Raw genomic sequence first — 14,953 nt, 5'->3', positions numbered from 1 at the left:
TCTGCGCCCACCTAGGAATCAGGCCCTATACACCTGCATATTTATATGTAGAATACATTGATAATACAGTTGTTTGTAATTTAAGAAGCTATTTGCGTTATATTGCTTTACATTGCTAATGTGCTTTGGCTTTTTGCACCCAGACACTACACAGCCCCCTCAGTGGGTAATCACAGTCCCTCTCCATAACCCAATTCTCTCACCTGGCCCCCTGCATCCAGCAGCACACACGGGTCAAAGGATCACCCGAAGATCCCTGTGTCACAGCGAGTCCTTAGCAACCGCAACCAAGGAGGGTGCAAGCACTTCCACCGCAACCCGGAGCCATTTCTGGACCGGACGGCATTGTGGAATCTTCGGCGGCCATCTTTGATGTGGGCAACATAAATTCTCATTACATAAAACGGCGTTGGTTAAATAGATGTCTAGATAAGTGTAGACGGATGACACAGCGGCTTTTATCAGGATACTGCTAGATGCATTGTTATTTGGAAAGACAATCTCCGGGATGTATGGACTATGACAGGAGTTTAAAATATATTGGGAGAAATAACACCTCATCAGACTGAAGGTCGCGTTTACAGATTATATATGCTCGATTTTTGCATGATTAAAATATTTTCTAAATGCATTACTTTTACTATTATAAGAAGAGATTTTCCCACAACAAAGATGGCCACCGCGTGTCTGCGTTTAATGATGATGTCATGGGCTAGCCTCTTCCATCTCTGTGGCACGGTGTGCTTGCTGTCCTGCTGTAGTTGTTGGGTCTAGTCTGTATCACAGTGCAGCATGGAGAGGGATCCTGGGCTCAGAGGTCTGATTACACTTTATACTATTTCAGCTAATATCTGTCTGTAGAGTTACCTGTCTGTACATAGTTATAAGGAGAGAGGCTGACTGAATTGTAAGGAAAGTGGAATATTATGTACAAAGAGCAAATGTCATTATTATTATCCTTTATATGGTGCCACATGGGATCCGCAGCGTACAGTTACAGAGTACATACACAAATAAGCAAAACAAGAAAACCGACTTACGGTTCAAGAAATGTAATAATTATATGTGTGTATAGTATATGTAAATGTTCAATACATTAACAGAATGTGAGATATTTAACATTACATTTACACCTGCTGGGCTACTGAGTGCAATCTGTTATTAAATGGCCATTTATGGATAAAGGTGACTGTGCCGTCTTCATTACTGGGTTTACTAGCTGGACTTCTGTGTATAGAGAATCACGGGATTGGGTGATTCCAGACCAACCGGCTCCCGGCTCTGTGTCTACCTGCGATTACTGTCAGCAACTCTCCTATTCTCCTCTCGGTTCCGTTCTGAACAGCTGGACCTGGAATCACATTAGGACACAGTGTACTATTAGTATGATCTATTATTTATACAGAGTAACCAGGTCCCTGCAGTGCCATACAGAGATACATCAATACATAGAATAACTATAACAAAACAACACAACCAAATTCAGGATGTAATTAAATGAAGGAAGTGAGGGAAAGGGTAGAGCAACTTATTATGGCCAGTAATAAACATTAGCATAGGGAAGGAGCAGGTAGTAAATCATCTGTCAGTAATCCTGTGCCCAACAGGACATTGGTGGTCATTCCGAGTTGATCGCTCGCTAGCTGTTTTTAGCAGCCGTGCAAACGCTATGCCGCCTCCCACTGGGAATGTATTTTAGCTTAGCAGAAGTACGAACGAAAGGATCGCAGAGCGGCTACAAAGGTTTTTTTTGTGCTGTTTCAGAGTAGCTCAAAACCTACTCAGCGCTTGCGATGACTTCAGACTGTTCAGACGTCACAAACACGCCCTGCGTTCGCCCAGCCACGCCTGCGTTTTTTTTTAACACTCCCTGAAATCGTTTGTTGTAATAGAACGTTGCGTGTGCGCATTGCGCCGCATGCGCAGAAGTGCCGTTTTTTGCCTCATTTCTGCACAGCGAACGAATGCAGCTAGCGAACAACTCGGAATGACCACCATTGTGAGTGTTCTAGCTCATTATCCTCCTGCTATGCATGTGTCCAGCCCAGGCCTGATTAGTTATTTGTAGGGAAGCTCGGAAATAAAGGAAGGAAGCGAGGAAGGCTTTAAGCCGGGTACACACTGGGTGACCTCCCCTATTTAGCAATCAGCGCTATATTGCTGATTGCTAATTAGGAGACATCGCCAGTGCATACACACTGAACGATATCGATGAACGATGTTGTTCAGTGATGTCATCCCCAGTATTCCCCTTAATATAGTTAACATTGAGCTGCATGTTCACTAGATCATGGATGAACGAGAGCGGCCCGCGGGTGAGCGCATCGTTCATCCATACACACTGGACAATATGAACGATAGCTCTTGCAAAAAAGATCATTATAGTTCATATCCTCCTTTGTAGTTGCCCTGTGTGTACGGGGCTTAAGGGTGGGCGCATTTTTCTAAAAGTTATACTTTTAAAAAAATGTCAAGTTATTGGTAATGATTTTCATACCTTTACTATGACCATATGTAGATATGCTTACAAGGGGTTCAGTATGATTTATCGACGGACACAATACCAAAGGTCATAATCCCGTCAGCCATTGACCTACAGTCAAAATACAGACATGGTCTAAATACCGACAATCATTATGCCGACATGTTCAAAATGCTGACATAATCGGAATACTGACATTTGAAATGCCAACATGTCAAAATATCGACATGCGTTTTTCTGGGGAAGGGGGGGGGGGTTTGTCAGTGTCGACATAAGTCAACATTGACACCGTCTAAGTGTACCGCGTGTGCTCGCCATGCTTCAGGCACGGTGCCTCACTGCGCTTGACACACTATTATATTCCCACTCTGGGTCCACTTGGATGGTAAAGTAAGATCAAGTCTGCTTTTGGGCAAAAATTCCTTAAAAACGCATGTCAGCATTTTGACATGCCGGCATTTCAAATGTCAGTATTCTGACTATGTTGGCATGTTGAACCTTGTCGGCATAATGAATGTCGGTATTTTGTCCGTGTCGGCCAATGACCGTCTGTATTGTGTCTGTCTGTAAATCAACTGCAAGGTATTAGTCCATAATTATGCAATGTTTTGATTGCACATAGCTTACGATAGCGGGAGAGTGAGTTACGTGTTTAGCGTCCATAGGGGGGTAATTCGGAGTTAATCGCAGCAGCAAGTTTTGTTAGCAATTGGGCAAAACCATGTGCACTGCAGCAGGGGTAGATATAACATGTGCAGAGAGTGGTAGATTTGGTGGGTTATTTTGTTTCTGTGCAGGGTAAATACTGGCTGCTTTATTTTTACACTGCAATTTAGATTTCAGTTTGAACACACCCCACCCAAATCTAACTCTCTCTGCACATGTTATATTAGTCCCACCTGCACTGCACATGGGAGTAATTCCAAGTTGATGGCAGCAGGATTTTTGTTAGCAATTGGGCAAAACCATGTGCACTGCTGGGAGGCAGATATAACATGTGCAGAGAGAGTTAGATTTGGGTGGGGTGTGTTCAATCTGCAATCTAATTTGGAGTGTAAAAATAAAGCAGCCAGTATTTACCCTGCACAGAAATAAAATAACCCACCCAAATCTAACTCTTTCTGCACATGTTATATCTGACCCCCCTGCAGTGCACATGGTTTTGCCCAATTGCTATCAAAAATCCTGCTGCGATCAACTTGGAATTACCCCCATGGTTATGCCCAACTGCTAACAAATTTGCTGCTGCGATCAACTCTGAATTAGGCCCATAGGGGGTCATTCCGAGTTGTTCGCTCGCTAGCTGCTTTTAGCAGCATTGCACACGCTAGGCCGCCGCCCTCTGGGAGTGTATCTTCGCTTAGCAGGATTGCGAACGAAAAATTAGCAGAACTGCTAATAAATAATTCTTAGCAGTTTTTGAGTAGCTCCGGACCTACTCACAGATTGCGATCAGCTCAGTCCGTTTAGTTCCTGGTTTGACGTCACAAACACCACCTGTGTTCAGCCAGCCACTCCCCCGTTTCTCCAGACACTCCCACGTTTTTCCCTGACAAGCCTGCGGTTTTTTTCAAACGCCGGGAAAACGCTGAGTTGCCGCCCAAAAACGCCCCTTTCCTGTCAATCTTTTACCGAACAGCAGTGGGACTGAAAAGCGCTGCAGAATCCACAGCAAATCTGCTAAGCTTTAAGTTAAATAACTAAGCGCATGCGCCCTGCGTGCGTGCACAGTTTGCAACAAATCGCAGCATAGCGAAAATCGGCAACGAGCGAACAACTCGGAATGACCCCCATAGTCTTAAGCCGGGTACACACTGGGTGACCTCAGCTAGTTAGCAATCAGCGCTATATCGCTGATTGCTAATTAGGGGAGATCGCCAGTGCATACACACTGAACGATATCGTTGTATGATATTGTTCAGTTACGTCATCTTCCTCACTCCCCGAACATGCAGCTTAAAGATATAGTTAACATTGAGCTGCATGTTCGGTTGATGATGGATGAACGAGAAAGACCTGTGGGTGCGCACATCGTATATCGTATATCCATATACACTGGACGATATGTTTTTTTTTTTACAAAATTATCGTTTATATCTTCTAGTATGTCGCCCAGTGTGTACGGGGCTTTACTCTGATGTTTGGCTGTTAATAGCAGTTTACTCTGAATAGTGTCCTATGGATGCTGGTGAGAAAATTAGAGAAATATTTCCTATATTATATTACACCTTGATCCCGGCCTTCCCTCTTCTCTGTTCTTGTAAGGTTATAATAGTGAGTATAGTAAATGAACTGGACTTCACAGTGAGGCTAATTCAGTCCTGATCACTGCTGTGCATTTTCGCACAGCGGGCGATCAGGTCTGAACTGCGCAGGCGCCACAGTACGCCAGCGCATGCCAGAGATGCGATCGGCATCTCAGCCCAGCGATCGCCTATGCCTGATTGCCAAGCAGAGGCATTCGCTGGGCGGGAGGAGGTGGGCCAACGGCGTTGGGTCGCTGTTTTGGGGGCGCGGTCTGGGCAACACAGGCGGGGGGGGGGGGGGGGTGCTGCGACCTGGAGGGTGACGGGTAGCTCCCTGTGCTGGTAGGGAGCTGCTCTTCAGGTACAAAAGCATCGCCGCCGTGTAATGCTGTTATACCTGTGTGCGTGGGGGGGGGGAGGGGTCAGACTAGCACATTTAGCACATCTACGATCAAGTCTGAATTACCCCCAATGAGTATACATTTAATATGTTCAAGTTTTAAGTAACAGTAACATATACGTAATATATTTAAATGCTCTATAAAAATGGTATATCGACAACATGAAGCGAAATCTTGTGTATATTTAACGTTATCTAAATTTGTTTCATCATTTAAGCCATACTTGCGCTAGGGTATTGATGATTTCTGCACCTTATGATGCAAAATTTTATATATATATATATATATATATATATATACATGGAGATTGCAGATAGAAAATTGTAAGAGAAGTCACTAAATCAGTTAATAAATCTAATGTAATATGATCTCAGGGACGCCATCCTTACTACTTCTTCCCACACAATACTAGAAATGACATTTGCTCAGTAAGAATACCCGTGTATACATAGTGGTAATGTAACTGTCATGCCTCTTCCAGAGCGCCATATGGATGCGCAGTGTTTCCAGCTGCTGCCTGACGTCTGTGGGATACTGGCTGACAGCAGGCAGCTTATGACCGATGACTCAGTCTACGAGAAGCTGCTGGATTGGTTCAAGTCTTTGCTTATGACAGGTAATTACAGCTTTCCAAAGTACACCTATGCGAATATGAGGAATTGTGTGAATCTAACATTTGCGCCTGGAGAGGCGGGATGGGGGAGGGAAGGTAATGGAGGCGGTATCCGGACTCCAGGTCGACAACAAAAAGGTCGACACACCTTAGGTCAACACCAATTGGTCGACACACCTTAGGTCGACATGGACAAAAGGTCAACATGAGTTTTTCACAATTTTTTCCTTTTTTGGAACCTTTTCATACTTAACGATCCACGTGGACTACGATTGGAACGGTAATCTGTGCCGAGCGGAGCGAAGGCACCATGCCCGAAGCATGGCGAGGGGACGCGGTGCACTAATTGGGGTTCCCGGTCACTCTACGAAGAAAACGACACCAAAAAAACATAAAAAACTCACGTCGACCTTTTTTCATGTCAACCTTGTTCCTGTCGACCTTTTGTCCATGTCGACCTTTTGTCCATGTCGACCTAAGGTGTGTCGACCAATTGGCGTCGACCTAAGGTGTGTCGACCTTTTTGTTGTCGACCTGGAGTCCCAGACCCAATGGAGGCGGTGTACAGTATCATTGTGTCCATGTAATTGTGAACAGACAAACACATAGAGCCTAATTCAGACCTGGTCACAAGCCGGCGTTTTTTTGAACTGCTGCGACTAGGTAATCACCGCCTACAGGGGGAGGGGGTAATCGCTGTGCAGGGGTGCGAATTCATGTGCAGTCTCTGCACAGCTCAGGACTAACTCTTCCAGTGCAATGATCCGGCCCGGAGCTAACGTCAGGAACCCTCCCTTCGAATGGCTGGACACGCCTGTGTTTCTCAGGACACGCCTAGGAAACGGTCAGTTGACACCCTCCATTGGCCTCTTCCTGTCAATCTTCTTGCGATCGCCGGTGCGATCACTTTCTTCGGCCATCCCGTCGCTGTCCTGCACTCCCCGTTGCTGTTTGGGGACCTCGCACTTGCGCAATGCGGTGCATACGCATGCACAGTTTATACCCGATCGCTGCTGAGCGAAAACACACAGCAGCAATCGGGTCTGAATGACCCCCATAGAGTAGACGCATATGAGTCTGTCAAAGCTGTTTCAGTTGTACGTGCCTGAGGGTATTTTTGGTAGATGTTCAACCCTCAACCATATATCCAGTCCACCCCTTCCACTTAGTATTCCACTTAGTATGTAAGCTCTTACAGACAGGGTCCTCCTCAATCTCGTCCTTCCCTAATGCACTCCATGTCAGTGCTCTGATCCCTTGTCTCCTCCCCTTCATAGACTCTGTCCTTGTCTGCTTGCCTATATGTTGGGTACCAGGGCCAGATTAAGGTTGGTGGGGGCCCAGGGGCAATGAATTTGTAAATGTGTTGACAAAACCTAAGCACCACCTGTGCCCCCCCCTCTCGCACCCTGAGCACCCCCCCCCCCCCCCCCCCCCGTGACCCCCCTGCAGTGCAAAACCACACCTGAAGTATAAACACACACAACACTGCAGCAGACACACACATACAAGCAGCAGACACACTACCTGCTGTATGTTGCAGCTGCAGCATGACCAGGGGCAGCAGATCTGTCCGGCTGTCTCGCGGGATGTTACTTCCTTATCCCGCAACACTGACTGTAGATGGAGCAGCTCCTTGGCGTCCACTGCCGCCAGGAGACTGCTCCGCTTGACACAACCCTGTGTGGGGTCCCCAGGACGACTGCCCCTGTCGCCCCTCCCTTAATCCGGCCATATTGGGTACAGGATCACTGACTAATGATTCCTGCTTGCGAGTCCTGACAGCTTCAGCGAGTTGCCCTACCCTTGCCCATTATCTCTCCTGAGTGGTGTGATATTCCAAGCATCATCGTACCATGCGTACAGAGATGGGATGCTGGTTACAGCTGGATCATTCGCACCCAGAATGGAGTGGGTGCAAATTCTGGTACTAATGATGGCAGCTGTAGAAACAGTGGGCAGAATGGGCAGCCACATGCGGGCGAATGGATTTTCTGCATTCTTGCGTTAACATAAGAAAGTAAGTAAAAGAGATCCGACTCAGATTGGAGTTGCTACATCCATCGCAAAGTACCAATTATCTGTACATTGCGCATGTACAGGACCCGTTCTGCGCATGTGCAAGTGGGTCCTGTGACAATGGATGCTGATGAGCATCAGACTGTCAGTGATTGTCAGTCTGATGCCGTTTGGGGGTAGGGAGGGGGAAGCGATGGCCTCCGTTTCTCCAAATGGAGGTGTGTTGCAGGTGAGGGAAGAAGCCAGGGTCTCTATCGGAGGACTGATATTTCCTGGCCTCTTGGTAGCTCCTGTGGCGAACGGCTTGCACGACCCCGTAGGTCACGCAACCGGCCGATGGTGTAAGAGGTGATCGGATGCCGCATCGTTGGACGCAGCTCGGACCAGTAATGCAGCAGGAGGTGTGACGCCCCCTGCCTCATTACCATATTACTGCAATCGCTGCTGCTTCTATGTAAGCAGTAATAGCAGCTCCGGCCACACCTGCCTAAATGTTTCTATTATTGGTGCAATATAGTTATGCTGGGCTCTTTCATTTCCTTCCTTCTAGTGCCTCCCGAGATGTTGCTGGATGAGAATCAGTGTGTGGCAGGACTTCTTCAGCAGGTGCTCAGAGTGGGAGAGACAGATCCAAGCCTCCTCGCCTTTTCCATGAGATTAGTAGGGATGCTGGCGGCTCAGGAAGGAGGATTTAAATATCTGCTGGTAAGAGAAATGTTTACACAACCCTAATGAAGATCTGCATGTTAGCTTCTAGCTGAGGTTACTTTATGGATCTAAGAATGTTCAGTGAAACTTGATTTGTTCCAGACAGAGGGGGAGATATATCAAATCTTGGAGAGAGATAAATTGCCAGTCAATCCGCTCCTGTCATTTTACAGAATGTTGTAGAAAAATGACAGCTAGGAGCTGATTGGTTTGTACTTTATCTCTCTTGACTTCACCTCTCCCCAAGATTTGATAAATCTCCCCCACAGAACCTTATTCTCCACATATTAAGTTTAATGAAAGCAGAAGTTCAGGCGAAACACTCCCCCTGCCCTCTCATCCAGGATATGGAAGCCCCGGCCCCCATTAATAGGACAATTGACCATTCCCAAGGACCCTAGCATTATGGGAGATGTTCGCTCTTAAACGTTTCCATTTGTTTGCTCCACATTTAAGACAGCGGAGCATTAAATGTTCATAACACAGGTAAGTTTATGGTTGGCAGCTGATTGAATGATTTCTACCACTATGGGGGGAGCCCAGAGGAGAAACAGGTTTTACCTGGAGTTCTGGAGGCTGCTTGCATATTGGTTACTTTACCAAGATAACCTGAGTTATTATCTATATACACCAATAGGACATTGCCCAAAGCCGCTATAGTTTCTTGGTTTACACAGCTGTAATTTTGGCTACAGTGCATCTTATCAGACTGCGGCATGCACTTACACTAGGGAGCCAGAGTTGTATAAATCACTAATGCTGTAGTTCTGCACAATGATTCTGAGTCGCATGCAGGGCCCAATGCGAGAGTGATCTCTACCAGACGGCGCATGCGGTGCAGTAAACATGCTCCTCTTTGTGTGTCCACAGGCGATTCTGAGTCGTACGCATCCTGCCCGTTTTGCTCTGTCTGTGAAATGGGCATTATTGGGTGTCAACTGGACATCTGCATTTATAGGGGGGTTGGGTGTCTGTTTTTTCCTGTCTATTGGATAGGAAAAAACAAGACACCCAACCGACTTTTCAAACATTTGGATTCCCCCCATAGTGTTCACTATAGCTCCCTGCACCTGTCAGTGAGGGGGGCATATTTTAACTTTGAAGGGAAATATTTTACATGTGATGTATCGCTACAGCTACTGTTGATTTATTGATACATCTTGTATAAAATGTGTAAATGAGAACCCGTCTTGTGGGCGTGTAGCCAGGGTTGTTCAGTATTTAGAGTGTGTATGCCAAGTGGATATCTCTCACGCCTGCTATGGGATAGATGTAAGTACCAATAAGTAATGATGTAGCAGATGCTGGGAGGGGGCGGTGGATACGAGCCGATACTCACATTAGACTTCTGTTCACCATCGGTATATGGTATGCTATCAGCGTTGCATGCGACATACGCCCGTTGTGTGACTCAGACAACAGAAGTATGGGAAATGTTGTGCAGGGAGATATCGGGGTCATACTGGGAAGTTAGGTGATGGCATCTAGGAAATGTTCTCTCTTGCACCCAGCACTGTTACGTTGAGTCTCCCCTGGTATTTACCTCCCTTGTGCTGGGTGTATTTCTAAACCTGTTTTTCCATAATGATGTGTTTTTCAGGCTGATAATATTGTACATGATATGTTTGGGCAGTATAGTCACACTAACTCTACGTGGAAGGATGCCTCAGTTAGAAGAGCCTGGATACAAGGCCTGCTCAGTATGGTACAGCATCGGGAGGCGGTACAGTTGTTACATACAGCCGGTGAGTGCATCTGTGTTATCTGATATTATATATATATATATCCAAGGGTAAAGCATGTACTGCCCTGAGGACGGAGGAAACTCCGAAACATGTCGGTTGTTGAATAAAAGTTTATATGGAATTCAGACTGCTGAGTGCCGCCTGCTTTACCCTTGGAAGTATTCAGTGGGACACCATTCCCTCACGGAGGGCACCGCAGCACGTTTATCACTCTATTGCCTTGAGTGCCGGACACCATCACGATATTTATATATATATATATATATATATACACTGCTCAAAAAAATAAAGGGAACACTAAAATAATACATCCTAGATCTTAATGAATGAAATATTCTTATTAAATACTTTGTTCTTTACATAGTTGAATGTGCTGACAACAAAATCACACAACAATTATCAATGGAAATCAAATTTATTAACCCATGGAGGTCTGGATTTGGAGTCACCTTTAAAATTAAAGTGGAAAAACACACTACAGGCTGATCCAACTTTGATGTAATGTCCTTAAAACAAGTCAAAATGAGGCTCAGTAGTGTGTGTGGCCTCCACGTGCCTGAATGACCTCCCTACAATGCCTGGGCATGCTCCTGATGAGGTGGCGGATGGTCTCCTGAGGGATCTCCTCCCAGACCTGGACTAAAGCATCCGCCAACTCCTGGACAGTCTGTGGTGCAACGTAGCGTTGGTGGATGGAGCGAGACATGATGTCCCAGATGTGCTCAATTGGATTCAGGTCTGGGGAACGGGCGGGCCAGTCCATAGCATCAATGCCTTTGTCTTGCAGAAACTGCTGACACACTCCAGCCACATGAGGTCTAGCATTGTCTTGCATTAGGAGGAACCCAGGGCCAACCGCACCAGCATATGGTCTCACAAGGGGTCTGAGGATCTCATCTCGGTACCTAATGGCAGTCAGGCTACCTCTGGCGAGCACATGAGTAGACACGTGCACATTTGTGGCTTGCTGGAGGTCATTTTGCAGGGCTCTGGCAGTGCTCCTCCTGTTCTTCCTTGCACAAAGGCGGAGGTAGCGGTCCTGCTGCTGGGTTGTTGCCCTCCTACGGCCTCCTCCACGTCTCCTGATGTACTGGTCTGTCTCCTGGTAGCACCTCCATGCTCTGTACACTACGCTGACAGACACAGCAAACCTTCTTGCCACAGCTTGCATTGATGTGCCATCCTGGATGAGCTGCACTACCTAAGCCACTTGTGTGGGTTGTAGGGAGGTCATACAGGCACGTGGAGGCCACACACACACTACTGAGCCTCATTTTGAATTGTTTTAAGGACATTACATCAAAGTTGGATCAGCATGTAGTGTGATTTTCCACTTTAATTTTGAGGGTGACTGCAAATCCAGACCTCCATGGGTTAATAAATTTGATTTCCATTGATAATTTTTGTGTGATTTTGTTGTCAGCACATTCAACTATGTAAAGAACAAAGTATTTAATAAGAATATTTCATTAATTCAGATCGAGGATGTGTTATTTTAGTGTTCCCTTTATTTTTTTGAGCAGTGTATATAGATGAGCAGTTACATGATGTGGGAATAGACTCACTGACAAGGCTTGCGTCTCAGCAGCTGGATTTTATGTTATATAAGCTTTTTGCTTTTATCTTTCATCCGCTCTGGAGAACTCTGGTAACCCTGGGGTGTAGATGGTTCTGCTGTTGGAGGAATAAGAACATCAATCAAACTAAATTTGTGTGTGCATTGCCTCCTCCCCACTACCTATCCCTTTCTCTTCAGGTGTAACACTGTTCCTAGGGAGGCCAATCCCGGGATCGGGATCGGCGGGATCCCGGGATTTGGGCCCAAAAATGCCGGGATTTGAATCCCGGGATTGGAGCCTCCAATCCCGGGATTCAAGGGATTACAGTGCGCATGTGCGGGAGGGTTGGAAGCGGCGCGGGAGGGTGGGTGGGTGTAAGTAATAACACTTACTATCAGGCGGCCGCTGCAGCCATGGACATGCTGAACGCAGCGGCAATTCAAGTGAAGCGCCGGCCGCCAGCCAATCAGAGCTGGCGGACTGGCAGCCAATCAGGGAAGCTGCCGCAGCAGCGGCAGTCAATCAGGAGTGACTGCTGCTGCAGCTTCCCTGATTGGCTGCCGGTCCGCCAGCTCTGGTTGGCTGGCGGCCGGCGCTTCATTTGAAATGCCGCCGCGTTTAGTGTGTCCATGGCCGCGGCCGCCCGCCTAATAGTAAGTGCTATTACTTACACCCTCCCGCGCCGCTACCAACCCTCCTGCACCACTACCTACACCCACCCTCCCGCACCGCTACCTACCCCCATAGGTGTGCGCAGACACTAACAGGCGGGTGCCGCTCCGGACTCCCCCCCCCCCCTCCCCTCCACGGCACGGCATTATAGTGTTCTCTCACCTCCCCTGTCCTGGACATAGACTGCATACCTGGGCCGCCCAGGTGAGCAGTCTATATCCAGGACAGGGGAGGTGACAGAACACTATAATGCCGTGCTGTGGAGGGGGGAGGGGGAGTCCAGAGCGGCACCCGCCTGTCAGTGTCTGCGCACACCTATGCCTACCCCCTCCCTACCTCCCGCACCGCTATCTACACCCTCCCTCCAGCGCTGCTCCCTACATCTTTCACTGGTCCCTACTGGGATCCCGGGATTGACCGTTTTTCAATCCCGAATCCCGGCATTGAAAAAACAGCCCGGGATTGGCCTCCCTAACTGTGCCTCATGGAGTGGGTTCTCTATGTGAACAGAGCGGGACGGGGACAGTTAGAATTGTTTTTCAGTGCACTATCTGCCGCACCTGTCCCCATGTCTCTCGTGGCTCCCAGAAGGGGATTACATGGTCAATGGAGTGTTTGGCTATCCCTGTGCACCATGCTTCTCTGCTGGTTATATTGACCTCAGCTCGGGGTGCCGCATGAGGGACAGTAAGGACCCTAAACAAACTTTGAGCCTACATATACTCCCGTTATATAAATCACTAGTGAGGCCACACCTTGAATACTGTGTACAATTCTGGGCACCGTACTACAAAAAGGATATCCTGGAGCTTGAAAAGGTACAGAGGAGGGCGACCAAACTAATTAAGGGCATGGAGACGATGGAATACAAGGAAAGGCTTGAAAGACTAGGCATGTTTACATTGGAAAAGCGGAGACTAAGAGGGGATATGATATACATCTACAAATATATAAGGGGACAATACACAGAGCTTGCGCGGGACCTGTTTTTGGTTAGATCAACACAGAGGACTCGTGGACACTCGCTCAGGTTAGAGGAGAGGAGATTCCGCACAATACGGCGTAAAGGCTTTTTCACGGTAAGGACAATACGTGTTTGGAATTCCCTGCCCGAGGGAGTTGTAATGGCGGAATCTGTCAACACCTTTAAGAATGGGTTAGATAAATTCCTAATGGATAAGGATATCCAGGGGTATGGTGCATAGTCATGCATTATAGTTACTATAAATAGGGATAAAATGCAACGGCTGACAGCACCATCAGTCAGAAATTTTAGTCAAATCATCATGCATAGGAGACCACAAATAGGTTGAACTCGATGGACAATGGTCTTTTTTCAACCTCAGATACAATGTTACTATGTTTATTGTAGACAGAGTTTGTATGTCTGCCTGTCTGTCCCAGACCTGATGAGGAGAGAATATCTGGCTATCCTCCATGGTGGGCTTTTGTCAGAAGTAGGCTGCCCAATTATTTCGGCAGCCATTACCTTCCAGTCAAGATGGGCTTGCTCTGGCGCCATACTGACACCCAGTGGTGAGTTCCTCCCATGCTGTCTTGCTGCTTGTGTGCTGTGTTTACATTGATGTTACATTCCCCAAAGTGGTGCTTTACTTGCTACATCGTGTGACTGTATTTTTGATGGGTGAAAGTGACCAACATTCATAAAGAGAGTCATAGGGACGCTAGAATTGGATTTAGTCTCGATAACAATGGTGTTTGATGTCACACTGTCTATGTTGCCTCCCACCAGGAGTATTAGAGCTGATGTTGGATCTATTGATGGATTCCAGCCTGTTTGTGGCACATGCAGCCAATGACCTGGTAGCTCACGTTTTCATCACGTGTGTGAAGCTGGAGGGACACCTAGATGGCGGCAGTGTATCCAATTTACCTGATATGGCACAAACAATCTTCAGGCGTTTAGAGAAGCTACTCACCTCCGGTAATTCCCAGTTGGTCAACCAGTCCCTGAGATCTCTGACCGCCATCTTCAGAGACTGCACCGATTCACTGGCTGAGATTCTCTGGCCCCGGACAGCAGAGCTGATCGTGTCTCTCCTGGACCAGAAACCTATTCATGCTGCACCTCATCTGGAGGGACTGCTTCTTGCCGTGACCAGGTAACCAGAATAATATGCTGCACATATGGAACTAAACATACGTCACCTCTTAGATTTCAACGTACTAAATTGCCAAACTAGCTGGACCGTTGCCACATTACTTATGTATAACCAGTTAGTTATATAGCGCACACATATTCAGCAGCGCTTTACAGAGAATATTTTAGCCATTCACATCAGTCCCTGACATAGTGGGGCTTACAGTCTATGGGGCTAGCTCAGCAGAAGTGCAGAAATCGCTGTTGCTGATTTCCGCACTTCTGCGCATGTGCGAGGTCTTACATGCACGCGATCGCAGTTTAAGAGCCAGTGGGGGGGAGGGGGCAGTAATAGGGCGTAGATGCACCATTTGGGGGGCGTGTCTGGATCGTTTGAGGGGCGGACC

General features: G+C 47.2%; 2 protein-coding genes across 5 annotated transcripts in view; one reads left to right on the top strand and one right to left on the bottom strand.

Moving 5' to 3' along the window:
* IQCE (IQ motif containing E) overlaps window positions 1-370 on the bottom strand; it is a 208,346-nt gene extending 207,976 nt beyond the window's left edge. For all 3 annotated transcript variants that reach the window (XM_063934625.1, XM_063934624.1, XM_063934626.1), the window contains exon 1: window positions 204-370. The gene's annotated coding sequence lies outside the window, so the exon portion shown is untranslated. The remainder of the gene's footprint in view (window positions 1-203) is intronic.
* Window positions 371-710: 340 nt separating this feature from the next.
* Window positions 711-14,953, top strand: part of BRAT1 (BRCA1 associated ATM activator 1) — an 82,300-nt gene continuing 68,057 nt past the window's right edge. The window contains exons 1-5 of one of the 2 annotated variants that reach the window (XM_063934623.1): window positions 711-817; window positions 5,611-5,745; window positions 8,312-8,466; window positions 10,103-10,214; window positions 14,199-14,568. In XM_063934623.1, the coding sequence (XP_063790693.1) occupies window positions 793-817; window positions 5,611-5,745; window positions 8,312-8,466; window positions 10,103-10,214; window positions 14,199-14,568 (797 nt within the window). In that variant the 5' untranslated portion in view covers window positions 711-792. Of the gene's footprint in view, window positions 818-5,610; window positions 5,746-8,311; window positions 8,467-10,069; window positions 10,215-14,198; window positions 14,569-14,953 lie in introns of both variants that reach the window. The other variant, XM_063934622.1, reaches the window with a different exon arrangement.

The sequence above is a fragment of the Pseudophryne corroboree genome, chromosome 7 (assembly GCF_028390025.1).
Source record: "Pseudophryne corroboree isolate aPseCor3 chromosome 7, aPseCor3.hap2, whole genome shotgun sequence".
Taxonomy (NCBI): Eukaryota; Metazoa; Chordata; class Amphibia; order Anura; family Myobatrachidae; genus Pseudophryne; species Pseudophryne corroboree.
Note: the sequence above shows the minus strand (reverse complement) of the source record. Positions and strands in the feature narration are given on the sequence as shown.